The sequence below is a fragment of the Zingiber officinale genome, chromosome 4B (assembly GCF_018446385.1).
Source record: "Zingiber officinale cultivar Zhangliang chromosome 4B, Zo_v1.1, whole genome shotgun sequence".
NCBI lineage: Eukaryota > Viridiplantae > Streptophyta > Magnoliopsida > Zingiberales > Zingiberaceae > Zingiber > Zingiber officinale.
The window spans coordinates 2,629,765-2,656,628 of NC_055993.1; the positions used below are offsets into that span (position 1 = coordinate 2,629,765).

The 26,864-nt window shown below is 40.4% G+C and overlaps 5 protein-coding genes and 1 long non-coding RNA gene across 8 annotated transcripts; 3 read left to right on the plus strand and 3 right to left on the minus strand.

Moving 5' to 3' along the window:
- Positions 1–6,991: 6,991 nt before the first annotated feature.
- LOC121977247 (cationic amino acid transporter 1-like) lies at positions 6,992–8,816 on the plus strand. The gene is made up of 2 exons (XM_042529838.1): positions 6,992–7,409; positions 7,486–8,816. The coding sequence occupies exons 1-2, from the start codon at positions 6,992–6,994 to the stop codon at positions 8,814–8,816; spliced, it is 1,749 nt and encodes a 582-aa protein (XP_042385772.1).
- Positions 8,817–11,815: 2,999 nt separating this feature from the next.
- On the plus strand, positions 11,816–15,924 carry LOC121977308 (protein NOI4-like). The gene is made up of 3 exons (XM_042529896.1): positions 11,816–11,975; positions 15,582–15,776; positions 15,860–15,924. The coding sequence occupies exons 1-3, from the start codon at positions 11,967–11,969 to the stop codon at positions 15,881–15,883; spliced, it is 228 nt and encodes a 75-aa protein (XP_042385830.1). The 5' UTR covers positions 11,816–11,966; the 3' UTR covers positions 15,884–15,924.
- On the minus strand, positions 12,181–13,424 carry LOC121977309. Its single transcript, XR_006110780.1, has 2 exons — positions 12,466–13,424; positions 12,181–12,320 (listed from the first exon to the last, which is right to left on the minus strand). It is a non-coding gene; the product is annotated as an uncharacterized LOC121977309 (long non-coding RNA).
- Positions 15,925–16,295: 371 nt separating the features above from the next.
- LOC121974424 lies at positions 16,296–17,281 on the minus strand. Its single transcript, XM_042525481.1, has 2 exons — positions 17,151–17,281; positions 16,296–16,989 (listed from the first exon to the last, which is right to left on the minus strand). Exon 2 carries the CDS (start codon positions 16,946–16,948, stop codon positions 16,484–16,486), a length of 465 nt encoding a protein of 154 aa, XP_042381415.1. The 5' UTR covers positions 16,949–16,989; positions 17,151–17,281; the 3' UTR covers positions 16,296–16,483.
- Positions 17,282–17,389: 108 nt separating this feature from the next.
- LOC121974422 (WPP domain-associated protein-like) lies at positions 17,390–23,406 on the plus strand. Of its 3 annotated transcripts, XM_042525476.1 has the most exons (7): positions 17,390–17,551; positions 17,636–17,680; positions 18,133–20,282; positions 22,065–22,191; positions 22,263–22,364; positions 23,172–23,254; positions 23,371–23,406. In XM_042525476.1, exons 2-6 carry the CDS (start codon positions 17,648–17,650, stop codon positions 23,223–23,225), a joined length of 2,466 nt encoding a protein of 821 aa, XP_042381410.1. In that variant the 5' UTR covers positions 17,390–17,551; positions 17,636–17,647; the 3' UTR covers positions 23,226–23,254; positions 23,371–23,406. The 3 variants fall into 3 exon arrangements, with proteins under 3 accessions (XP_042381410.1, XP_042381411.1, XP_042381412.1); XM_042525477.1 differs by having other exon boundaries at positions 23,172–23,406; XM_042525478.1 differs by lacking the exon at positions 17,636–17,680.
- A 1,445-nt stretch (positions 23,407–24,851) lies between these two features.
- Positions 24,852–25,679, minus strand: LOC121974423 (photosystem II 10 kDa polypeptide, chloroplastic-like). The gene is made up of 4 exons (XM_042525479.1): positions 25,459–25,679; positions 25,328–25,386; positions 25,179–25,234; positions 24,852–25,090 (listed from the first exon to the last, which is right to left on the minus strand). The coding sequence occupies exons 1-4, from the start codon at positions 25,622–25,624 to the stop codon at positions 24,943–24,945; spliced, it is 429 nt and encodes a 142-aa protein (XP_042381413.1). The 5' UTR covers positions 25,625–25,679; the 3' UTR covers positions 24,852–24,942.
- Positions 25,680–26,864: the final 1,185 nt, after the last annotated feature.

Genomic DNA, 26,864 nt, shown 5'->3' on the forward strand with positions numbered 1-26,864 from the left:
TCACTCACCAGGACTTTCCACACTGCCTAACATCCCAGTTAGGACTTTCCAACTGCCTAACATCCCAGTTAGGACTTTCCCACTGCCTAACATCCCAGTTAGGACTTTCCCACTGCCTAACATCCCAGTTAGGACTTTCCCACTGCCTGGTTTCACTCACCAGGACTTTCCCCGTGCCAAGTCTCCATACTTGGACTTTTCGCGTGCCAAGCTCCCTGCTTGGACTTTTCCAGTGCCAAGTCTCCATACTTGGACTTTTCCAATGCCAAGCTCCCTGCTTGGACTTTTCGCGTGCCAAGCTCCCTGCTTGGACTTTTCCAGTGCCAAGTCTCCATACTTGGACTTTTCCAATGCCAAGCTCCCTGCTTGGACTTTTCGCGTGCCAAGCTCCCTGCTTGGACTTTTCCCGAATCAGGTCAACCAGGTCAACCTTGACCTAAGGTTGCACCTACAATCTCCCGAACACCTATTCTTGTCAAACATCAAGAATACAACTCTCTTCTCGTCAAACATCGTCAAACATCAAAACACAACTCGAGTCAGGTCAACCAAGTCAACCTTGACCTAAGGTTGCACCAACAATGACATGGTATTTTTGGATTTTGCATAATAAAACATGAATGCAAAAATAGACATGATGTCATGGCATATGATGGGCAAACAATCATGGCAAGGTTTAGCATAAATAAAATATACCTAGATTACCTATCTAAGTATCGTTAATCTTAGCTAATTCTAAAACTTAAACCCTAGATTGCCCAAAGTGCTTCAAGAGAGTGCCAAAACCTAAATGGGCATTTCTAATTCTCTTGATTAATTTATGCCAATTGAAAGTAAGCATATCCTCAAATGTTGGCATATTTCATTTTTCCACAAGAGTAGCACTTTTAAATTAAGGCCCGGATTGCCTTAAATTTCCTAAGAACATACCAAAATCCCAACTTGGTATTTCTCTAGGTTTTCCCAATTTATGCCTTTTTAAGATAAAATCAATTTTCCACCATTAGGCACATTTTACTCTTTCAAGGAGTAAATAATAATTCCATTTCATTTTCAAAGGTTAACAAAAACCTTGAAAATGCTCCTTGAGTGTCAATTTCCTCAAAGTTGGGTTAACTACCCTTCTAATCGGAGTTGACACTCTCTAACCCATCTATGGGGTAGAGAAGATGCTCCTAGGAACCCAACACCTATTGGTGCTCCTTGGATGCTCTAGGTATTCACTAAGGATAACTTCCCTAGATACCTTCCTAGTGACCTTGTTTGGCTTCTTGGAGGCCTTGGTCACACTTTCTAGGTCAACTCTAGGGATAGCCTCCCTTGTGACCTTGTTTGTGACTTTCTTAGACTTCTTAGAAGCCTTGGTCACATTTATTGCAAAAATACTCTTAGGGATGACTTCCCTAGTATTTTTGGCTTGACCACTAGACCTAGGGTTTGTTCCATAACTATATGGAACTCTATGGTGAGAGGGCACATCCTTCTTAGCCTTTGGTTTGTATCCCAAACCTCTATGGCCATTTGATGGCTTTTGTACCCCTAAACCTAGGTTATGCTCATTTTGCCCTAATAGGATATTTTCCATCTTTTTTAGGGTCTTTTCCATTTTATCAAGTCTTGACCTCAAGACTTGATTTTCCATCACTAAGTCCTTAGTTTTTGGTTTTCCATTAAGTTCATGAGCATTTTTGTTTCTAGGCTTGTAGCTACAATCCTTAGAGTTCTTGCCTAGACTTTTACCTACATTCCTAGCCTTAGGTGTAGTAGTTTTAGCATGAAAAGCTATATGTTTTTCTTTAACGCTATCATGCTTTCTATTTTCATGGTAAATAGCATTAAAATGATATAAGTTAGAACTATCATGCTTTTTACCATAATGTAAAGGGGTAGGCTCAATAAAAGTTACATTCCTTTTTACCTTAGAGGCTCCCCCTTGACTTGAGCTTCCTCCTTGAGCCTTGACCATCTTCTTCCCCTTAGGGCATTGACTCTGATAATGCCCCTTTTGATTGCAAGAGAAACACACAATGTGCTCCTTGCTCTTCTTTGTTCCGGGGATGGTCTCCTTGGGCTTCACCTTACATTTTTGTGCCACTTGGCCCTTCTTCTTGGCCAATTTAGGGCACTTGCTCTTGTAGTGCCCATGTTCCCTACACTCAAAGCATATAATATGACTTTTATTCTTAATTGAAATATTTATACCTTTGCTTGTAGGGGTGACATCTTTTCCTTTGGATCCGGAGGTAGAAGCTTCCTCTTGATTGGACCTTGATTCTCCTCCATTTGATTTTTCTTGACTTGTGGAGGTAAAATCTTCTTCCTCCTCTTCGTCTCTTGACCCGGATGTAGAAGCTTCTCCTTCTTCTTGATCCGGCGTCACCAAGGATTGCTCCCCCTCAATCCTAGAGGTGGAGGCTTCATCATCTTGAACATGAAACAAGGAGTATGCTTCCTCCTTGTTCCCTTCGTTGCATTCCCTTGAGGATGAAGCTTCTTGGATTTCCTCTTCTTCGGAGGTTGAGCATCTCTCAACCTTGGAGTCCTCCTCTTGGTCTTGCTCTAAAGAGTCATCACCCTCTCTGGATTCTTCATGATCTTGTACAGTGGAGGGGATCTCTTCATGAAGCTTGGCCAATTTGCTCCATAGCTCCTTTGCATCTTCAAACTCTCCAATTTTGCAAAGGATGGTGCTTGGCAATAAATTGACCAAAAGCTTGGTCACTTTGTCATTGGCCTCGCACCTTTGGACTTGCTCCGGGCTCCATTTGCTTTTCTTTAGAACTTTGCCCTTTGAATTTCTTGGAGCCTTGAAGCCTTCCATTAAAGCAAACCATTGCTCTATCTCCATCATAAGAAAATTTTTGATTCTTGATTTCCAAGAATCGAAACTCGTAGAAGTGTATGGTGGAGCCACCCTTGTGTCAAATCCAAGCCCATCTTGGAATTGCATCTTGAAGTTGAGCTTGATAAAGTCTTGAACTTGAAGAGTTTGCTCCAACCTCTTCACCCTCTAGCTTTTCTTGATATGCTTGACCCTTCCGGCGATGATTCCGGTGAAGAGCGGCCTTGCTCTGATACCACTTGTTAGGACCAAAAGTAGCTAGAGGGGGGGGGGTGAATAGCTCGTCGCGTGCTCGTTGCTCGGCGTTGCTTGTTTCTTCTAAGATGTGCAGCGGAAAATACAAAGAAACAAATCACACAACGCTAACAAGGTTGGTTTACTTGGTATCCACCTCACAAGAGGTGACTAGTCCAAGGATCCACACCACGCACGCACCCTCCACTATGAAAACACTCCTTTTCGGTAACTACCGAGGGCGGAGAAGCCCTACAAGACTCTCAGTACAAGAAGAAAGGAAAGGGAAACAAAATACAAGCGCAAAGCTTACAATGAGTACAGAAAACCCTAACCCTAGCTTCTCTTCTTGCCTTTGATCCGCCTCTTGACTTGGAAAGCTTCCAAGATCCTTCAAGAACTGGCGATCTGATCTTTGAGAGCGCTGTGGAGGAGTTGGCGAGAGATATGGAGTGAATCGGTGAAGTTCTGCTGAAGAAATCGCACGCCAACAGCTATAAACGACGCCAACGGTCGAATCCCAATCGATTGGATTGCTCCCAATCGATTGGGGAGGCTTTGGATCGATCCACGGATCGATCCAGAGCGCCTCTGTGCTCTGGAAAAACTTCTGGATCGATCCACGGATCGATCCAGCACTTATCGCGCGAAGCAGCAGCGTCCCAATCGATCCACTGATCGATTGGGACCTCTGGATCGATCCACGGATCGATCCAGAGAGGTTCTGTTCGTGGGGACTCACCGGATCGATCGGTGGATCGATCCAGATCTTCTGGATCGATCCACTGATCGATCCAAACCTGCTGGATCAATCCACGGATCAATCCAAACCTGCTGGATCAATCCACGGATCAATCCAAACCTGCTGGATCAATCCACGGATCAATCCAAACATTGGTTTTTGCCCAAAACCAAGCCCAAAGCCCCCTAAACCAACATCTAGTCAACCATGACTTGTTGGTACATAAGACCTAGCATCCGGTCACCCTTGGCCAGCTAGGACTCTCTCACCAAGTGTCTGGTCAATCCCTTTGACCCACTTGGACTTTTCTCTTCTTGCCAAGTATCCGGTCACTCCCTAAGACCTACTTGGACTTTTCTTCCTCGTGCCAAGTATCCGGTCAATCCCTTTGACCTACTTGGACTCTCACCAGATGTCTGGTCAACCTTGACCCATCTGGATTTCTCTTGCCTGGCTTCACTCACCAGGACTTTCCCAATTGCCTAGATTCACTCACTAGGTCTTTCACCTGGCTTCACTCACCAGGATTTTTCTCCTGCCTAGCTTCACTCACTAGGTCTTTCACCTGGCTTCACTCACCAGGATTTTCCTCCTGCCTAACATCCCAGTTAGGACTTCCCAGTCAAGTATCCGGTCATCCTTGACCTACTTGACTCTTCTTCAATCAATATCTTATTGTCAAACATCTAAACCCAAACCAAGACTCAGCTTGGTCAACCAGGTCAACCTTGACCTGAGGGATGTTGCACCAACACTTATAGTTTTAAATTTCCTTGTACTGCAGAAAATGGTAAAGAATGGCTAAACTAAAGGGAGCAGCAGGGAGGGCAAAGATGTGTGTGGTAGTGGCATGGTAGAAGAGATCTGTGTTTTGTGCTTCCAGACTTATATATGTTTTAAACTTTTACATGTGAACTATTTATTTTCTTGCTACTTTTGATGATATTAACTTGAATTTGTTTGGATGGTTTATACTTAAGGTGAACTTATACTTTCCCTTGTTTCCATGAAACCTTGAAATGTTAAGTACTTGTTAGTTATCATGAACTCTAGAGAACAATATACATGTTTAGCTTCCTTTTTATTTAGTACGCTCTATGCTCTAGTTAAACAAGCATGTATCATGTTTCAAGTAATAGATAGTAAATAAATTTTATATGCATGAATGCTGGCATGTTCACCTAGGTTGTTTATATAATTAAGTTTTAAAAAAAAAATTCTTCCGCTGCAATGATTGCATATGCATGTATGTATGTTCGCGTAGCGCCGCCCTTACTATCAGTAGGGGAAGGACGGGCGTTACAATATTACACGAAATAAACATTCGTATTATCATACAATGTTGAAATTCCTTGCTAAAATTCATTATCCTTGGGTCTAGATAGTCTTATTTTTTTAATATGAAGAAATAAAGAAACCATTGCAATTATCAGAAATACTAGACCCCCTATAGGTAAAAAATGGAGGATAAATTAAAATATGTCATAGAATAAATATTCTATGCCTTGATTTACTATTTCTATCTATTAAAAAGATATCCTCTTATGTTTATTTAGGATATACCTATAGTAAGTAATATCAAATTATTATTATATTATAAATAATATTATTTATAAGTGATAAATAATATAAACTAGAATTCTATATATAGTAAGTAGTATCCAGTTATTATTATATTATAAATAATATTATTTATAAGTGATAAATAATATAAACTAGAATTCTATTAGCTATATGATTAGATTATATATATATATATAATAAATTTAAAACTTTATAAGCATATTTCTGTCGTATTATTAGGATTATTTTTAAAAGAAAAATTTCTATTTTTAACCGCCAATTCTTGAGTTCTACTCTTATTATTGTTGCTCTACCTTTTCTCTATATTATGATGATTGACTTAAGTATTCGAGGACAGCAAATGAAGTCCACGATTAGTGAAGCTGTCATCTATTGAATCAATAAGTATCATATTTTTAATCCAATTAGTTTTATTTTTGAGTTGCCATAATAACCTAAATTAATATTTTTCTTAACTTAAGTTTTTAATTTGGTTACGTTACTTTTGGTTAATTATTATTTTTTATTCAAGTATCAATCAATTTGTATTACCTAATATATCACTAGCTATCTTACCCACGCGATATTTATGTCAAATAATTAAAAAATATTATTACGATTTATTCTATAAAAATTTTAATTTAAAAATAAAATAGAAAGTAAGTTATTAATTATACCTCAAATGAATAGATGCAACTATAATTTTTTTTGAAAAAACGATCGGATATATAGGTAGATTAATGTAGCTATATTGATATATTGAAGAGTTAAATTAGATGAATTGATGAGTTATAGTATAAAAAGAATAATAAGTTAGAGAGAGTGAGAGGAGAGAATGATAGAGAATAAATAATAATTAAGATGAAAAAAAAAAAGTAATGCAGATAATAAAAATTAGATTATACCTTTGTGTTTTGTGAATAAGAAAAAATTAAAATAAATAATAAATTTTAAAATTATTTTTATATAAAAAAATATTAACATAAATAATTTTTGTGTTGATTTTTAATTAAATATCTAAGATATATACAGATATATAGATGAAATAAACATTGGAACACTTTTTTTAATATATTTTTAAACAAATAATCCATTCATGATTATGACAGATTATGGCAACAGACCATAATTGACTGACCGAGAGCTGGCGCCTGGCGGCCTAGGACCAGAATTAGTAGGGCTCATATTTTATGTTAACTATTAAATACGACCAAAAATGATCTTAATTAATAATTAATTCATAAAAAAAATTATGAATTGATTTTCGAATCTCATCGGATTAATTCTATCCAGGTTTGACCAGCTGCCGTTTGAACCGGGGCGGAATCTCCAATTTCTATTTTTGCCCGGTGAACCGCTGCTCCACCCTTTCTTAACCTATCCCTCACCCCTTCCGTATTTATATCAGCAAATTGACCCTTGCCGTTTCCGATCGGCTCCTGAAGCCGCCGTCGTGCTCCCCTTCGGTCTCCTCTCCTCTCCCCATTTCCTCCCTTGTGTTCTTCGATTGCCTTGTGTTCTTCGTCAATCGCTCTTCTACATGTCTGTTTGATTTTAATTTTCGTGAGTTGTTTTCTACGATTTGCCTGTGACTGAGAAGTATTTTGGCAATGGGAAGTGTTTCGGGAACCGAGGAGGGCGGAAAGATGAAGAGGCGGTGGTGCTCTTGCAGCAAGGAAGACTTCCTGCCGGAGGAGTCGTTCCAGAGCTGGGCCAACTACAGAAAGGCCCTCGGCGAGACGGGCCTCCGCCTCAAGGATCGGATCACGGCTCGCTCCGTCGACAAGTTCGAGATCACCGAGATCAAGGCCCGAAGCGGAAACGAGATGAAGAAGAGCCTCTCCTGGTGGGATCTCATTTGGTTCGGGATCGGCGCGGTCATCGGCTCCGGCATCTTCGTCCTCACCGGCCAGGAGGCTCGTGATGAAGCTGGACCCGCCGTCATCCTCTCCTACGTCGTCTCCGGTGTCTCCGCGATGCTTTCTGTGTTCTGCTACACCGAGTTCGCCATCGAGATCCCCGTCGCCGGTAAGACGCTGCTCTTCCTCACCTGGGAATCGACCCTGTTTTGAAGTTGAACATAGATTGAAGAAACTGTGGTCAGGTGGTTCCTTCGCGTACTTGCGGGTGGAGCTCGGTGACTTCGTGGCCTTCGTGACGGCCGGGAACATCATCCTCGAGTACGTAATCGGAGGCGCTGCCGTCGCTCGTTCGTGGACGTCCTATTTCGCCACGCTCCTCAACCACCACCCGAACGACTTCCGTATCCACGCCACCGGCCTCGCCGCCGATTACAGCCGTCTCGACCCTATCGCCGTCGTTGTAATCACCGTGATCTGCATCGCTGCCGTGATGTCCACAAAGGCGTCCTCCCGCTTCAACTACGTGGCCTCCATTGTCCACCTCCTCATCATCCTCTTCATCATCATTGCCGGGCTCATTCAGGCTGACACCGAGAACCTCACCGCCGACTTCGCACCTTATGGCGCCCGCGGCATCTTCGCGGCCGCCTCCGTGCTTTTCTTCGCATACATCGGCTTCGACGCAGTCTCCACCATGGCGGAGGAGACCAAGAACCCGGCGAAGGATATTCCGCTGGGGCTCGTGGGGTCGATGGTCATCGTCACGTTGTGCTATTGCTTGATGGCGGTCACGCTCTGTCTGATGGTGCCCTACAACCATATCGACCCCGATGCCCCTTTCTCGGTGGCGTTCTCCGCCATCGGTATGGATTGGGCCAAATACATCGTCGCCTTCGGCGCGCTCAAGGGGATGACGACGGTGCTACTGGTGTCAGCCGTCGGCCAGGCACGCTACCTAACCCACATCGCGCGTACTCACATGGTGCCCCCATGGTTGGCCCAGGTGCACGGCGCCACCGGCACCCCCATCAATGCCACCGTAGTTATGCTCGTCGCCACTGCCGTCATCGCCTTCTTCACCTCCCTCGGCATCCTGGCCAATCTCCTCTCGATTTCCACGCTATTCATCTTCATGCTCGTCGCCGTTGCCCTCATCGTCCGCCGCTACTACGTCGCCGGTGTAACGACTGAGGCAAACCGGAAAAAGCTCGTGGCCTCCATCGCGGCGATCCTGGCGGCTTCCTTGGCGATGGCGTTGCTGTGGGCGACAGTAATCGAGTTGTGGGTCTGGTACGTGGTGGCGCTCGTCGTGTGGCTGGCGGCGACGGGGTACTTGTGGTGGGCAGTCCCGCAGGCGAGGACGCCGGAAAAATGGGGCGTTCCTCTGGTTCCGTGGCTGCCTTCTGCGTCCATCGCGATCAACATCTTCCTGCTCGGGTCGATTGACGGGCCGTCGTACGTGAGGTTTTCGATATGGACCCTACTGCTGCTCGTCTACTACTTCTTCTTCGGGCTTCACGCGTCCTACGACACGGCGAAATCCTCCGCTGCTGCCACCGGAGTGGGCGTTTAGTCATTAAAGTAGGGATTGCCTCCAGCGAATTTGGAGCTGAATAATTTATTTAGGATGACAAAATTATTGCTAAGTGTACATCTTTTTTACTGTGAAATTTATTTTAAATTTTGAAAATAAATAATGAAACAAATAATTTCACAAATATTTATTACTACTATTCAATTATCATTAATGTCCATAATTTTTAGTGGGTGTATTTGGTTTAGAGAAAAGGAATATGTATTCCTCCTAAATGAAATAGGAAAGTAATACAATCAGTATTCGTTTTTATTTAGGTTTAATATAATATAATTAATTATATTTGATGGATACAAACATTAGAAGCTGATCATGTTCTGAAACGGTAAAAAATGGCTGATTGAGGATATGGCTCTTTGGTTGATCGTGTGAAATTTTTGTTCTACTATGTAATATAAAGAATGTTAGTATCGAGATAGGGAAGAGATCTCTGGCGATGATCCTCTGATATTAAAGTCAGTCATCAGAATAATAAAAATACGACCGAAAAATGTAACAGCAACAAAAGCACAAGCTCAAATAACATATAACACAACACATATCTCGACCAGTACATGGACTCCCCTTTATATAGTGCTCCAGTAAACAACATGCATGCTTCTTTAGGCACGGACACGTTTTTCCAATTGTCCTATGAAATGACATGTCAGGAAAGTTTCTCTGACATCATACCTTAACAGGACATACAAATTCTTAACACGATATTAGAAGCTTCCGTCGTACGATTTAATTAGAGCTCTATGGGTGGAGGGGTGTAGAAGTTGTAACTGTAAGAGGAAGCAGAGCTCTATTATGGAGGGTACAGAGCTTATCGTAATATATTGTACCGAAGAGCTGAGCCCATAGTCCTTGATCGAAGAGCGAGACCCTTCGTCTATGATCCAAGAGCTAGGCCCCTAGATCCTTATCGAGGTGATGTATCACTAATCTCTGATCGGGGAGTTGTGCCCCTAATATATGATTGGAGAGTTGTGCCCTTACTCTATGATCGAGAAGTCTCAGCGTATCCTACGATTGAAATGGAAAATATAATAAAAAAATTTGACTTGCTGACCGGCTGAGGATTCGAGTCAATCCTTTGACTCTTAAATACCCGTGGAGCGAGCGGAGAATATAATATATTCGTCGAAATCCTTCGAGACCATGACGATGACAAAGAATTTCCTGACATCATCCATCTTCACGTTTGAGATCCAGTGGAGATTATCACAGATGACGCCAAATATGATCTTGTTCGAAAATGACAAAGACGACTGGCTGTGGATATGACTCCTTGATTGACCACGTGAAGACTCCGCTCCGCTCTGCAACACAGAGAATGTCAATGTCGGGCCAGGGAAGGGGTTCCCGGTGTTGACGCTCCGACGCTCAAGTCAGTTACCGAAATAGTAGAAAGACGGCGAAGCAATGTAACAGCAACGAGAGCACAAGCATAAATAACATATAACACATACCATGTCGGTGTATGAACTCCTTTTTATATAGTGCTCCAGTAGGTGACGTGCACGCTTCTTCAGGCACGGGCACGTTTTTCCCAACTGTCCTATGAAAAGATATGTCAAAAAGTATATCTGACATCATATCTTAACAGGACGTGCAAATCCCATACATGACAATAGAAACTTTTGTCGTACAATTTGCCTATTAATCATGCTCTATTGTCGACGATACTACCTCCCAGAATGATATGACGAGATATAGGAGGGGCCCGCTGTTTGGCTAAGTGGGTGAGCTGCTCTGCCAGGATTCCCTCGCCCGATCGCTCAAGGCTGTTCTCCATAGTCCCTCTGCTCAGTAGGTTGTTTCTTGTCCGATCGGACAGGCGGTTCGGTCAGCCTAGCATTCACTTGATCAGTTTTGAGTATCTGATGTTCTCTTTGTAGTGATCCCGACTGGACGAGTGTTCTACTCAGATGAATCTCCTGGTTGATCGGACCTTTCAAATCCGATCGGAAGTTGACGTCCGCTTGGCCAACTTTGGTAAGCCCATTGATTCCTTGACGTTGACAGTTTTGATTTTAACCTCCACGTCAGTCACATTTTCTGCCTCCGACTCATCCTTGGTATGTCCTTTTTACCATCGCATCCTAAGTAATTATTAAAGAAATAAGATTTAGGTTCATAATAAATTCGGTGTAAATATTTTATTGGACCTGCTGGCATAATTTATCAAATTTAATGTTATTAGACTGCCACCTGAATAGGGGTTGGCGGATGATTTTTTTTTAAGTTGGTCGTGATTTTTTTTTTTTAGTATCCATATCAACTTCATTATTCAAAATCTATAATTTAAGAAAAAAATTTATTTTATTAAATTTAAAAATCTATTTTGTAAGTATATAATACATCCTTATTTTTTAAGTTTATATAAATATTTTTAGCTAATCTATTTAAAATTTAGAATAAAATGGTTAGATGAGATAACTGATGCGATGTTATGCTGTAACAAATTAACTATTGGATTTCTAAAATAGTTTTTTATTACATATTGAAAATTTAATTAAATATATATTTTTTTTAGAAAAATAGGGACCTTTATAATAGATTTGGAATATTTACAATTGCAGATGTTCGAACTGTACGATAAAATGGAAGAGTCCTCTGTAACATAACTTATGGAAGGTCGTTTTCACTGCACGATCTGGCTAATTTTAAATCGTAGCCATTAATTTGTTGAGAAAAAGGAGCAATTGATTTTTTAATCGATCGAATTAACGGCCAAATCCTCTGCACCATGCACTCCACGAGACAGCCAACGCAACACGAAATGACGGTGGACCCGCCTCATCGTGATCTGGAACACGTTTATTTGAAGTGCACGTCGTACCCGGATGGTAGACCCTGCGAGATTTGGCGGGCTTCTCCAAATACTGGAAGGTACACAGCGGGTGATTTTGTACCGGGATTAATTTATTAATATAGAACTTCCGGGGGGTTTTACGCAATAAAGCAAACGGTTCGCTGCTTCATCATTCTCGTTGCCTTGGCTCGTTCTTTTTTCTCCAATCGCGAAACTTGCTCTCGTCCTTCTCCTTTCTCCCGACTTCCCGATCTCGCTCGGACGATTGATTCGGTGTCACTCTCTTCCGCCTCCGTCTCCGGTCGTCGCTGCTTCTTCTTGGCCCGATCATGGCGTCGGTAATATCGTCTTCCTTTTTCGAGCATCCTCATATTTTCTTTCCCCCTGTCGGTTGCCCTTATTTCGGCGACTTGTGAGGGTTGGTAAATCTGCGGCTCTTATTCTATGAATCAAGTTATTTCCCCTTTTATAGATGCAATTTTATTACATTTTGGTGGATCATGCCTTGTGGTTTTCAAATGCGTGCCTTCGTTCTCTTTTCCAGTATAGGAATACAATTTCATGTGTTCCTGGCGGTCGCCGCCGCCGATGAGTGAGCCATTGGTGAACTGTATTTGTGTTGATTGAGTCGAACTTCAAAAACGAGCAAGAAAGAGAGAGTTGAATTAATTGGAGTGCGAAGCCTGAGAGGAAAGAGAGAGAGTTAGAATAAAGTCAAGGGTGTCTCGGCTTAATTAACCAATCGGATACTCAAATCAAAGTTTCCGGCGAAAGAGAATGAGGAAGAATAGTGAAAATAGATGTAGATGTGAGTGTGTGCGCAGATACCTCCATCCGCATGAGTTAACTCTTATATCAGATGATCCGATCCGGAAGTTGAGTAGGATGGATCGTCGGGGGAGGTGGTGAGAATGTTGATTGAGTCGTGATGTCCCGAGGAGAGTGTGCTGAGATGACTTTTATGTTGACCAAGTCTTCAAAAGTCCTCTGGTCACCGTTACCTGCAGCCAGCGACCGGGTTGACGCAGCCCCCGGTACCCCGATATTCGAGACAGATCCAACGAATATATGAGTACAAGACTAAGCCATAAAATAATGAAATATGCATAGAAATATGAACAGAGAACGTACCTTGGCCCAGGGGGCGCCTTCGGATGGGACGCAGTGCGAGTTGTCGGAACCTGGAAGAGTAGACGACGCCCGATCAGGATGGAGAGCTGGATCTGATGACGAGAAGCTGAACGAGGCACGGATCCGGAAGACGAGTGGCAGGTCGGGATATAATACCGGCACACAGACCGGGATAAGGTACCGACACGCGGGCCGAGAGGTATTGACGGCACGCAGGCGGGGACACGAACTCGACACACAGACAGGAAAACGGGCTTGGCACGCAGGCCGGGATGCGAGACCAGCACGTAGGCCGGGACATGACTTTGACACGCAGGCCGAGATGACACACCGACACGCAGACCTGGAAAACAACAAGAGCAGAATACGGCTAAATTAGTGACGCCAAACAATAACCGAGGCACGAAGGCCGAAGCACCACAACGTACAAAACTGGAATGAGATAACGCAACGAAGACCGGCACACGGCGGGACCGGAAGACGCTCAAATCAGTGACAACAGTAATAGTGGCTAGCTCGGTGATAAGGGACCCGCCGAATCCGTATCGAGGAGGTCGTGTTGGGCCACCGACGACCAAGGGAGAGGGAGGTAGCATGGAGGCGGCGCCTGGGCCACCAGCGTGTGTGTGTGTGTGGGGGGGGGGGGGGTTGTGCGGCCGGCGACCACCGCTTGCCGCTGATGAAAGTGGTGGCTGAGGTTGCCAGCTTGAGGAGAGGAGGAGGCGGGAATGCTCCCGACGAGAGGAAGGAGAGAGAGAGAGAGAGGGGCGGCTCCGCTGCTGCTCCTGCTCCGGCGAGTCAATCTCGTGGGTTGAGGCGCGAGGGGGAGGGGGAGAGACTTGAGAGCGGGAGAGAAAGCGAGAGAGCAGTGGCCGGCGGCGGTATCGCGAGGAGGAAGAAGAGGAGGTGCGGTCGGCGGCAAGGGAGAGTAGAGGAGGAGAAGAGGAATGGCGGTCGGCTCCGGCGAGGTGTTGAGCACCAGGGGGAGAAGTTGGCTCCTCTCTTTTCTGGCGACTAGAAGCTTCTGCCGACGAGAGGAGAAGAAGAGAGAAGGAGAGGTGGCGACTGGCGAGGAGATGGAAGGGAGGAAGAAGCTGCTGGTGGCGGCGTCAATTACACATAAAACCCCAAAACTCCACACATGTCCAAAGACAAAATTACCCCTCCTCCCCATCATAATTACTTTCCTGCCATAACCGTATCATCATAGATATCCCTTTCCTCGTATTATGTCCTACTTATGTAAGGAAAGTGTCAAGTCATGTCGCCCATATTTTATATTATGGAATGCGGAGCGTTACGTTGCAGAGCGTTAGACTATCAAAATTGAGTCACATAGACTTGAGTGTTGGGTCGGTAAGAGTTGAGTTGAACAGGACCATATGTTGGGTTGGTGAAGACTAGTCGAGTGGTGTCGACCTGTTGGATCGGTAGGACCGAATGAAGATAAGCAAAGCATTAGGCGGGTGGAGACTAGCCGAAGTGACATTGGACTGTTGGATCAACAGGATCGAATGAAGATGAGCAGAGTAGTAGGCTAGTGGAAACTAGTTGAGTAACGTTTGAACTGTTGGATCGGTAGGATCAAATGGAGATGAGTAAAGCATCAGGTCGATGGAGACTTGCCGAGTAGTATTGGATTGTCAAAATGACAGGACCGAATGAAGATGAGTAGATCATCGAGTCGGTGGAGACTAACCTAGTGGCATTGTGTCAAGTCGATGGAACTGAGCTGAGTAGAGTGGTGTGCCAGGTCGGTTGACCCGAACCAAATGACAAACTATCTCATCTTAGGATTTTGACCTTCGTCTTAAAAGAATTATTTACCTTTTTAATACACATAAAGACTACTGATACGTCCCATAGCACCGTGTTAGCCCTAGTTTTTACTCTCTCCTTCTGCCCAATATTAATAAATTATTCATAATTTATCTTTTCCACGTTAGCTGGCGATAGACAGACAGAGACACTGAAGACAAGTGAATTAGCTTTTGTCATCGTATTAGCCCTAGTTTTTCGAGGAGAAAAAAAAAACCAAGATAATTTGACCGGAATTTTGTATCATATTTTATTGTTGCACGGATATCACTACACTAATGCCTTGAATATCTTCTTTTTTCGGTCTAAGGAGGGCCAATCTGTTCGATCGCTGAATGATCATGACTTTTCTGCCATTACAGTCTACACACGCTGTTCTGGGGGAATTACATCTTGGATAGTGAAAACAATATAATTGGTATTATTCGCTTCTGACTACAAGGAAGACGTACATGTGTTTTCATGGACGAAATCTTTCTAGGTGCAATTGCAAAAACTAGATGTGTTTACACATTTTATCTTTGGAGTTGCTTTGCAGCTGATGTAATTGTGCTCCAATTATCTATTTTTCCGAAAGTTTTTTTATATATAAAAAACAAGGGTTTTGAAGCACAGAAATAATTGCTTTTCATCTTCCTGAAAATCCTTGAATAACTCCTCCACCCTCACCATAGTAGTAGCTAAACTAAATCATTTCTCTGTTTTCTATTTGCTTATCTTACTATGAGTTCTCCATGATACTTACCTGGAAGAAACATTAGTTTGTCTAGCATCACGCATTGGCGGAGCTGTGGAAACAGGAATAAATTTGGTGCATGTTCCTTTTTGAAGATTAAGAAATTGTTCAGCCACTTTTAATGGAATTTCTAGCAGGAGAGATGCTTAACTTGTACCATAAAATTGTTGTTCCTTGTTTCTGAACGAGTTCAGCAATGACATGCTCGATCCATTATTCACTCATCTGTTTCTCCCTATAATCTTTTGGCATGCAACAGGGTAATGTTCATCCACTGCCCAAGTTCGGAGAATGGGATGTCAACAATCCCGCCTCAGCCGAAGGGTTCACTGTCATATTCACCAAAGCTCGGAATGAAAAGAAGACCAGCAATTCTAATCCCCCACTAGCCCCAATAAGAGACGATGTAAATGATCTCAAAACAGAATCACCCCACCAGAGTCCGAGAAAGAGTGTATGCATCCTCATGCTTTTTTTGCCTCAAAATGTCTGATTGCACAAAGTTATCTAACTATTTCCTTGCAAACTTGAATCCAGAAGAAATTGTTTTGCTGTTGTTGACTTCTGCTGTTGCTGGAGCACTGTACATGCACATCTGCTGCCTTGTGGGGATGTCAAGTCCTTAATTTATCTGTTTATTGTGGTGTGAAGCATTTTAATTGAGATCTTTTAGCTCTTCTGTGTATGTCGAGTAATTGTCTGTATAGGCTAACAAGGATTAACATAATTTATAGTTCTTCCTGTTTGTTTATTGCTTGATTCATGACGAATGAGTAAAAATTATACGATAAGATCATTCACATCAAGTACCTTATTCAAATATTTTACCTTAAATTATGGATAAGATAGTTAAAAAATCTTTGCATCAATTATCCTATCAATTTCCTAAATTATGTATTTATTAATAGTACTCTAAATTTAGGGAATGAATTCCATTCCCTAAATATTATAGAATAGAGAGAAGAAATAGGGAAACTGATATATGATGTATTAAAAAATAAATATCCAAATTTAATAAAGTAATTTTTTTACTCTAAATTATACATTTTGGATAGATAAATTGATGTGGATGGTCTAACAACATAGGCTTTCGACTTACGACTTAGCTCTGAACATGTAACAACGAACGAGATTTGCTCAGTTCATAATCCAACGGCGCGACTACGGAGTTCCCAACCGGACCTCCGGGCCGCTCCTTCTACGGGCTGAGCCCATCGCCCAAGCGGGCCCGCTCCCTGAACCGTTCCGGCAGGCGTGGGCGGCGTACGCCGCCGCCGCCGCCGCCGCCGCCGCCGCCGCCGCCACGGCGAGAAGTGCTGCACCGACCGCACCGAAAGCCAGGCCGGCGGCAAGGAGGCCCGTCCTCGGATGGCGCCGCCCTTGCGGCCCCGGAGGAGCCACCTTCCACGTCACGTTCTGCGCCTCCGGGAGCGCCTCCTCTTCCGGCCGGGCACGGAAGAAGGCAATCATGGCGGGCGATGCCGGCCCTGGGTCCTTCTGGTTCGCGAGGCCGTGCTCCGACGGATGCACGTCGTTATCCGCCGTTCCGGAAGCGCAGATCGCCAGAAGACACAGAACCAAGCGCTGCGCGCGGCCTCGTTGGCTCCCCTGGTTCTTCGGCGCCATCCCTCTTCCTCCTGCTTCCTCTGCTTCTCGTCTATTAACACCTAGCAAGACCCAAATCCAAAACGAATTTTCCTTCCAGAACGCCAAATTTCAGCTAAGATTTCGGTTAAATCTTCAAAATTACTCTTCGACACGGATCTAACACAGATCTATCGTGCAAAATTGCAACTTTCCAGATACTGAAAATTAAATTGCACTATACCTTGATGTCTTCTGCTTTCTGAGATGTCAGCGACTGTGGAACAGGCGAAAGTCCCTTCTTGGCGAGGTGTAAATTTTAGTGTTAATTGTCGTTGTGAAATGATAAGGTGTATTTTGAAAAGAAGATGAAGTAGTGCGGGCGAGGTGTAAATTTAATATTTTTATGGACTTATTTGACAAAGGCACACAAGGGCATAACATAAGCTCACTACTCCCGCTCTATTTCCTTTATCGCTTTCTCTCCATCGCCGAAAAGTACTGTCTTTCCCTTCATCTTCTCGTCCCCTTTCTCTCTCTCCTTTTACAGCCGGGGAGATCGATCGAGCTTTCTTAAAGGATCGGCTTCTCGTCGTGGACCGCTTCCGGAGCCCCTTCTTCCTACGCTAGGTTTAGTAAGAATCGGTATGCGCCGCGCCTTTTTTTTTTTTTCTAATGCATTCATTATCGCCGTGTAATTTATTTAGGTTTTCGATGACTTGTGTGCAGCTAGTGGATTCTATGGTTTGGGTCTCAAGCTGGGTGATTCATATTGTAGGTCTCGATGTTGGAAACTAATTTTTTACTAGTTAGTTTTGATGATATTGGCGTTTTGGTTGGAGCAATGTGTTCATCAGTCAATTCATTTATTATTGAAACTTGTTTTTTTTTTCCAATCTCTAGGAACCTGGCGTATTAGGTATGTTAATAAATATAGTTTTCAGTTAATTAATGCATAATAGCAACCATATTCTTGTCGGTGTGATTTAAATTTGTTTCTCTGTACATGAGATGGACATTTTCCCTCCATGGAAGTGGTTTTCTGAATCATTGGTTTTCCTTGACTCGCACAATTTTCTTTTATAGTCTGTCCAGTTCTACAATAAACTTGATCTTTGGTACAAAAAAATAAAACAAAATCTTGAACTAAGCTCAGCAGCATCTTATTTTCTTATATAAAATTTCTGAATATAAAGTGTTCTTCTAAGTTCATCTACCATTTTCAGCCTGTGCTAGGTTCCATGGAGAATAAAATTTTGGAGTTAGAGAATGAGCTTTCAGTTGATCATGACGTTGCATCATTGTGTGAGAAATTTCTACTTGAGGAGTCAGATTCTTATTTTGATGACGTGTATGCTCGTCTCACTGTCTCAAGAATGGTAAGTGATTCTGTCATCAGAGGGATAGTCCGTGCAATAGAAGCAGAGGCAGCTGAGAGAGTTGCCTTGAAGGAAGCAGAGATATTGGCTATGGAAAAGAAGTTGCAATTATGTAAATCAAATATGATTGAAGAGAACTGGCTAGACATGAAGATTAGGAAGGAAACATCAATCATAGATAAATTAGGTTTCTATCAAAACTATTTGGGTGAAAGAGTGGGACCGGATTGTGTTGCTTGTTTTAGTGAATTAAAGTTAGCGCTACAAGATCATCTTACGAGGCTCAAGGAGGAAATTAAGGACTTGATAGATTCCCACATTTTACCTAGACCAGAAGTTTGTCCAGCAGATAAGGAGTTCTGTAACATTCTTGTGCATAAGTTGAATGTTATGGATGGATTTGCTGATGCATTGAAAACATTAACTGTTTCAGTGCAACAGAAAATTGATACATTCCTCTTTTTGAAGGATATCATAAGTGAGCAGGAGTTGGAAAAGAAGTTTCAACAAGAAGTCATTGCCACTGTGCTCCAGAGTCTAATAAAGGAACAACAAGATGATTTTGAAGCAAATCTGTCTAAGCGAAATGTTCTTGTAGACACATTTATAGATAAGTGGAAGAAAACTATGGATCGCCTTTCCACTATGCGCCAAGAGCTTGATGCTATTTCTGCATCATTACTGAGCTCAGAGCAGGCGTTAGCATTCTCACACCATAGTCCTGCTGTAGATCTGTCAAAAGTAATAATTGCTGACTCCCCAGAGCTGAAGCATCGGAGCAAGGATGATCAAATTGCCTATTATAAAACTGAAATAGCCAAAATGAAACTACAGCATGAGTTGGCATTGCGAGACAAGACAGAAGAATTGTTCAGACTTAAGCGTGACTACCTTAATGAAAAGGGATCCCATGCTCATTTTAAGAGAGACAAAGAGAATGAACGGTTAAAGAAGAATCTCCTTAGATTTATATCGACATTGGATAATGTTCTTTTAGAGAATGATGAATTGTCACTCGTTCAGATTCATGAGAACATTTTACTTGCTTTAAATCAGAGGTTTGATTATGAAAATCGACAACTAATAAGCTTGTTAGCAGACAAGAAAAAGGAATTAATGTGCATTACAACAGCACAAGCTCCCAATGACATGAATCAATCGACAACATTTTCAAAGATAGACAGAGACTTCTTGGAGCAGAGAACAATGGTGAAGTTGGATGCAGAAGATGTGAAATTAGACAGCATAATCAGAGAAGAAATACAAAAGATTGTATTTAAAGATTTATCTAGTAAACTTGAAGTTGAAATGATGCATTTAGACTTGGAATTCAAGATAGCACAGGACATAACACAGGACATCTGTTTCAGCTCGTGTAGAGAGTTTCTAAAAGATGTTATTTCTAGTGTTAATCCATTGATGGAGAAACATCACAAAGAGAAAGATTATTTTGCAGCAGCAGTTCTGGAAAAGGAGAAGACATTATCTTTGAAGATGGAAGAGAATAAAAAATTGAAACAAGATAAAGAAAGGTTATCGACATTGATTAAGGAAAAAGAGGAACTTTTGTTGAGCTCTGAGATAAATATAATGAGGCAAAAGGGGGAATTGGACAAGGTATGCAGTGAGATCAATATACTAAGAGGCCAACTTAGCGATCAATCACTTTGTCTTACAGCTATAAAGGAAGAAAATGACTCATTGAAAGAAACATTGGCCAAGACATTGAAGCAAGTTCAACAGTATGAAAATGAGTTGAAAGATGTGACTCAGAACCATAAGAATGCATCTCATATTATAAAGGAACTAGAGAAACAAAGGAAATTCCTCCAAGACCTTGTTGCAGAAAATCAAATGAAACTAGCAACATTTGGTGCTAGAGAACAAGAACATTTGAAGTTCATGACGATTGTAACTAGTTCTATAACAGTGTTATCAGAAAATGTCTTGCAACTTGAATGCAGATTGGCAGACAAGCTAGGGTTTTATAAATCAAGGTGATTTTTACTTTAATTTTTGCTAGGATATAACATATCTTTTTTTAAAAAAATAGTAGCTGTAGGAAGCATGAAATGTTGTCCTGCTCCTTGTGGGTCAATAGTGAACAAGAGATCTCGAATCATCAGTATTTAGGATTATCCCAATTCTTTAGAACTGATTGCATGGATTTTATTCCTCCATTGAGCTTCATGCAAGACTGTCTTGCTAGAGTTTCTTCAGTTTCTATCTTTTACACTTTCCATTCTAATTGATTCAACTTGTCTAACTGTTTTTTTCCCTTTAAACATGTTAATCCAATCTCAACCCATTTTCACTTATTTTTTCATCAATTAGAAATTCAGAATCATATATAATTTATCTTTTAATAAGATATTTTTATTTTTTTATAGTAACTACGGAAATCTATCTTGGCATTCTCATGTTTGTTTTATGAATTTTGTATACATATTTTGTTTTCATAATTGGTCTACACTTTAATCCATCAGGTAATATAAGTGTTGTATCATGGTCTTATAATTTTTTTTTTCTTTTAATGATTATCACACAATACTCTGGAACCTCCTCCGTTTCAACCACTGAATCTTTATTCTATTAATGATATCTTCATTAATATTTCATTTTAGTTAAATTATGGATTCAAGATATTGGAAACTCTTTCTTTAGAGTTTGTATATCCATCATAATTATTCCCTTGATTCTTTATATTTTATTGAAATTAGATTTTTTTTATATTCAGTCTTTGTTCTAAGTAGCTTAAATTTTAGTTTCTAAAGTTATTCTCCAAAATTCAAATTTTAGTTTAATCTATTTCCATTCATCAATTAATGCAGCATCAAAATAACATACAAAAGGAGGAGGTTTATTTGGATGATTGGTTCCTTCATCTAGTATGAAATAAAGGGCAGGAACTCAGGAAATCATTTGTTACATTTTATTATTATAGTTGTCCTTTATCAGCATGATTACTAGTATTTTAACCTTCTCTAAAGCTCACGGCAACACTTGTCTAGTGACTATCATATCATTTTTCATCATATTATTGCACATGCTGCTGTTCTTATGTACATGCAACCGGGTTAATTATTAGAAATGTTTATCTCATCTTCTTTTCTTTGCTCATTAATACTTTTTAGAGGTTTTATGGTATGCCTCATTTATTAGAAAATGTTACTCCATTTTTGGCATCTGCTAAATTCAATTTTATTTTTTAATAACTTTGCCAATTGAACTCAGGAGCCTTTTCATCTCAATAGGAATAACATCTAAACTTGCATTTTTTCATTTTTTTTTTCATTTTCTGTGCTGTTTGTTTAACCTAATTTGAATTATTCATAAACAAATCTATTATTCCTTAATTTATCATAATTTTAGCCTACAAAATCTGAATATGTGAAGAGTACTCATTAAATGGCTTATAAAACTAAATATTTCCATTTTTTTAATTGCCTTATCATCAATAAGAACCTTTTGATACTCTGCATTATTTATTTAGCTATTTGCTGTAATACTCTAATCAAAGCTTTAGATCACCGAAGAATAACACAATTGTGAACATGACTCGTTCAGGAAGTCCATTTCCTGGACATTTCTAGTTCATCCAATCTCCATGTTTTATCATAGCCACCTGTAGTTCAAGCTATTATGTACCTTTGGTTTGCTAGCTGCATCAGACTAAAAAGTTAGGCAATACATATTAGATACTTCCAATGATCGATCTGATTTTGCTTGTGAATGCAATCCTATGATATGAGAATGTAACATTCTTTTGTTGCCTGTAGGTTGGAGTTTATCATCCATCAATTCAGCGACCTATTTCAGCTGGCTAACATCCTTAAAAATAGTGCTTTCTGGTACAAGCAAGGATTTGAAAGAAAATGTTCTGACCTTCAGAAAGCAGAAACTGAGGTATTCAACTAGAGAGTGCTAATTAAGTATACTTAAGAGAACCTGCTTGATATTTTTTGCCTGCAACACAGGTTGATCTTTTGGGTGATGATGTTGAGATTCTCTTACGTCTTCTTGAGAAGATATACGTCGCACTTGAACATTACTCTCCTGTTTTACAACACTATCCTGGGGTAAGAGGAATAATTATCCAATCTGTTTCTTCTGATTGATTTGATGCTCTGATAATTCTTACAAGTTCTGTCCTGCATGCATTTTTAATCTTAGCATAAATTACACCATATAATCATTACCTCTTGTAGTCTTGTGGTTGGGGTTAATACTAACATTGTTTGTTTTGTTAATAATGATATTGGTTAATATCTTAAGCTTACACTTAACCTTCATTTATTTATGCAATCTCATATTTAAGCTTAAGCTATCCGACTATACTTTCTAATGAATTACTGCTCTGTCCATGTAGATTTGTGTTAATATCATCTACTGCATGTTGAACTCATACATTATTATTTCTATATTCTGGCTAATGCTTTCTTGCTTTTCTCATATATGAAATAGAATAAAGTCTACACCTATCTTACTCAGCTCAATGATCAAATAGTGCTTTATGGTTCTTTTTGCACTATCACTGCTATTGAGCTATGATGACATTAAAGAAATGCATGTCGTCAATGCACCTTTTTTTGCAAATTTTTTGAATTGTTTTGTAAGATGATTTAAATTAGCGACATATAAAAATGCTGCTATTGTTAAATATCATTATAGAATAACTGATGCAATAAAGCATTACTCTCTAGATTAGGACTGATAATGTGACCTTCAAGTGCGCTGAAGGAACTGTCTCTTCTATGTAGTCTCAGAGAATAGGATCGATTTTTTGGCTGTAGAAACCCATGAGTCCATTTAAGAAGTTAATCTCACATATTTGTTTTTCCTGTTTGTTAACCTTTGACTAACCAGAAGTATCTTCTTTCTAACAGGTAGTCGAGATTCTGAAATTAATCAGAAGAGAAATGAAAAGTAATCCCATCTGACGGACTCGTCTATTCCCTTATTTTAGACGGTGAATGTGCAATCCTTCTTCTATTAAGTTGATATCAGAGCAAATCGATCTAGTGCTTCTGAAGCTAACACTTGATCATCAAAATACTTTCTCCAATATCACTTTGAATTATGTAGGTAACTTTTGACACCGAAGACAATCTCTGCTGGTTTCTTTGCGAGTGAAAAAAGTGCTTGGATTTTCCAAGTATGAAGCTGTAAAGCAAAAGTCAATTACCAGATCGTAGACCCCTAGAAGTCAATTTCCGAGTAAATATACAGATCGATCTTTCTTTCAACAATTATTATCTTTAACATGACATTGCAACAAAAGATCATGTCTGAAATGTACATTTATTGGCTATGCATTTTCCCCAGTTTATCATGTCTTTGGATAAATGGCCCTTAGCCATATAATACAAATATTTTGATGGTTCATAAAAGCTGACAACTAGGGTGATCTTCTTCGTAATCTGGGTCAGATGAAGATTTGGTGAGTTGGTGCGGACATTGACTGAGGGGAGAGGGATGACTGAGATACGTTTTTCGTATATTTTTCCAAAAAAGGGGCTCCCACGTGGTGTTGACGGACGATGATGCTTGAGCCAACGGTACTCAAGTTCTACGCACACTTAGACGAGTACATGAGCGTTAGAGGTCAAATATCAGGGAAAAAGTCCTTGGAGCAAGCCTTTCACGTTCAAGTCAGATACTTTTTCCCCAGAATACAGTGTACGAAACAGAAAGGAAATAGAAGACCAATGTGAATGTACGAGAAAGCGTACCTGCGTAAGAGAGAGGACCTCCCTTTTTATATGATAGTACGTATATTTTGGAGCCTGATCAATGTCAAAGAATGTCGGATGTCAGGTCTTGTCAGGTAATGGAGGATACGTGACATCCTCCTGTAATCTGAAGAAAGGTTCCATTCGTGGGTGACTATAGACTGCTGGAATATTTCCTGACACTGGACAATTATTCTCTGATAGGCGGTTACGATTCTCTGATCTAGCTGTCCTATAGTGCTTTTTACCCTGATCGGGAAGGAATAGGGCAGTCTTGGATGATCAGTCGAGTATAACGTCTGACCTAGACCTTGGGAGGCTGAGGCTGTGGAGAGATACTCCAAGTGTTGATAAGGGGTTATCTGATCGGGAGTTAGTTGACCGGGAGTTTTAGCTTACTGAGAGCACCAGGTCTAGGTACTGCCATGCTGTGATAGCCTAACCCGTCAAATTCTGATCATGTATTATCCGACTGTCTACCCCGGTATCTCAGATCTGGAATCCCGATATGTGAGAACCCGACCGAGAATCAGGTTGTTGACGTCATTTCCTGATCTTGCTTCTTTTCATATCTGTTGATTGTCACGCCCTCCTGACTTCTAACTACCACATTCCCTTAACTTCTGATTACCATGTTCTCTTAACTTTTAACTGTCACGTCTCCTTAATTTCTAACTGTCATATTTTACTATACTCCATCATCATGCACCGTATAATTAGGCATGCGTACTCATTAAATGAATTTGTAATAGATTTAAAGGTCAAGTAGTTGATATCCATAATGAGAAAAACCCAAAAAAAAAAAAGATTTTTTTTTTAACTTTTAAACTTATATTAGGCAAAGGAGACTTGTTACATTGATATACAGTGGATGAGCGAAGTCTATTGGAGAAGCATAATACAACCCATTTATTTATAATTATTTTCACTGCGCGAGAGCACTGGTGTTGTACACGAGCAGAGCGCCGCCGGCGAGAATTCCGGCGAGAGTCACCGCCCAGATCAACAGCCCCGTCGATCCTCCAACGTAGACATCGCCACTGGGAGACCAGTCATCTGTGTTGTAGATTGGGCTGCAATAACATAAGAATCTTCAAAAAAACTAGCACCATTTTGTTAGAGCAAGACATGAAGAAGAAGAAAAAGATTAAAATAGAAGACCTGTAGCCGTCGACGTTGGCACCATACTTGTCCACAAACTGGTAAACACCCTTTCCCTGGACCGAGATTCATCATCAAGATCAGATTTTTTTTTTTTTTCTTTCATACTTAATACAGGGAGGAGTTAAATCTATCTAGCTAGCTTTCACCTTTTGCTTTCTCCCAGATGCATCGAGGCCACTAGGCAGAGCCATTCCTCCATTGATCCCTGCAAGGTTTGGTCTCCGAGTCAGTAAAAAGTTTACTCAAAGCTGCTACTGAACACAGGGCGATCACTGACCGTAGGGCTTGTCAGTCTTGAGCTTCCCTCCCTTGGCTTCGACCTTGAAGCGAGAGGAAGATGATGACCTGCTTACGAGAGCAGGGACGCCGTTGACTCGGAGCCTCTCGAGCGACGCCGGAGCAGGAGGCTTCAAGGCCGAGGAAGACATCAAGGAGGCCGCCATTGATCTGCAAGCTACCAGGCTGTGTCTACTCTACTCACTTCTCTCTGTTTCTGATGTCCTCTGTGGAATAAAATATCTGGAATGAGAGGTAGATTATGTCTGCCACGTGGCGCCTTCATATTCGTGGATGGTGGATTTGCCGACGTTATCTGATGAGGATAAGGATGAAAAAAAAAAACCAAGACAAAAAACAAAAATAATGGGGCATTGTTTTTTTCGTGGGGAGGATAATTTGCATTCCAAATTTGGAATTGGTTGGGATATATATCACTATTTTTTTCAGAATTAAAAAGACTTATTTAGTTATTTATTTATTTTAGAAATGTCAAAATTAAATTCGACCCATTCGAACTGAATGGATATGAAAAAAATCAGTTTGAATTAGGAGTTTTTGAGTTCAGATTGTGAATTTTTAGGTTGATTTAATTTCAGGATAGGATTGGATTCATCCCATTTGATTTAAATTTAGGATTTATGAGTTTTTTTTGATTAAATTAAATTTTATTTTAAAAATTAAAATATTTTATATACAAAAATGAAAGAATATATAGTATAATGAAACTGGTAAAAAATTATAAGAAAATAATAAAAAAAAGGTTTTTTTTTTGGGTTGGGTGGATTATTCGGGTTTAGATTTAGGATTTTTTTGGTTGAATTTAGGTTCCGATTGAATTAGGATTGGAATTTTTTTTTAGTAATTTATCTTTAATTCAATCAAACTATCAAACCTACCTAATTTATCTGAATTGGCATTCTTAATTTATTTAGTTAACAATTCAAGTACTAGATTTCACTCGATTAAGTATTATTTTAAATTCTTGATGCAGGAATGAATTCAAACTAATCAGCTTACATCTTTTGAGTTTTTTTAATTAATAATTTGTTAATTATGTTTAATTTATTTTTTCTTAATTATATTTAATTTGGTTCTAAATGTTAAAGAACTAAGTCTTGTTAATTAATTTATCCTAAATGTTAGGGAATAAGTCTTGTTGATTATTTTATTCTAAATTTTAAGGAAGAAGTTTAGTTGATTATTTTTCTATTTAATTTTTTTTTTAAGATTTTGAGAGCCATATAAATCTATACTTGGATGATGTTTATGATAAGTTATTTTTATATTAAATTAATTGGTTTTGCTTAAGGTATATTACGACTACATCCCTTTTTATTTGGCTCTTGATTTTATAATAGGTTTAAGCCTAATTTAGGCTATTCATTTATTTTGTGTTACTTCTAT

Coding starts and splice junctions, on each gene's coding strand:
- LOC121977247 (XM_042529838.1), top strand. CDS start 6,992: ATGGGAAGTGTTTCGGGAACCGAGGAGGGCGGAAAGATGAAGAGGCGG. Junction 7,410..7,485: donor CATCGAGATCCCCGTCGCCG/GTAAGACGCTGC, acceptor AACTGTGGTCAG/GTGGTTCCTTCGCGTACTTG.
- LOC121977308 (XM_042529896.1), top strand. Junction 15,777..15,859: donor ACCAGAGTCCGAGAAAGAGT/GTATGCATCCTC, acceptor ACTTGAATCCAG/AAGAAATTGTTTTGCTGTTG.
- LOC121974424 (XM_042525481.1), bottom strand. CDS start 16,948: ATGGCGCCGAAGAACCAGGGGAGCCAACGAGGCCGCGCGCAGCGCTTG.
- LOC121974422 (XM_042525477.1), top strand. CDS start 17,648: ATGGTTTGGGTCTCAAGCTGGGTGATTCATATT. Junction 17,681..18,132: donor CAAGCTGGGTGATTCATATT/GTAGGTCTCGAT, acceptor TACCATTTTCAG/CCTGTGCTAGGTTCCATGGA. Junction 22,365..23,171: donor TTTTACAACACTATCCTGGG/GTAAGAGGAATA, acceptor TCTTTCTAACAG/GTAGTCGAGATTCTGAAATT.
- LOC121974423 (XM_042525479.1), bottom strand. CDS start 25,624: ATGGCGGCCTCCTTGATGTCTTCCTCGGCCTTGAAGCCTCCTGCTCCG. Junction 25,235..25,327: donor CATCTGGGAGAAAGCAAAAG/GTGAAAGCTAGC, acceptor ATCTCGGTCCAG/GGAAAGGGTGTTTACCAGTT. Junction 25,091..25,178: donor GCCAACGTCGACGGCTACAG/GTCTTCTATTTT, acceptor ATGTTATTGCAG/CCCAATCTACAACACAGATG.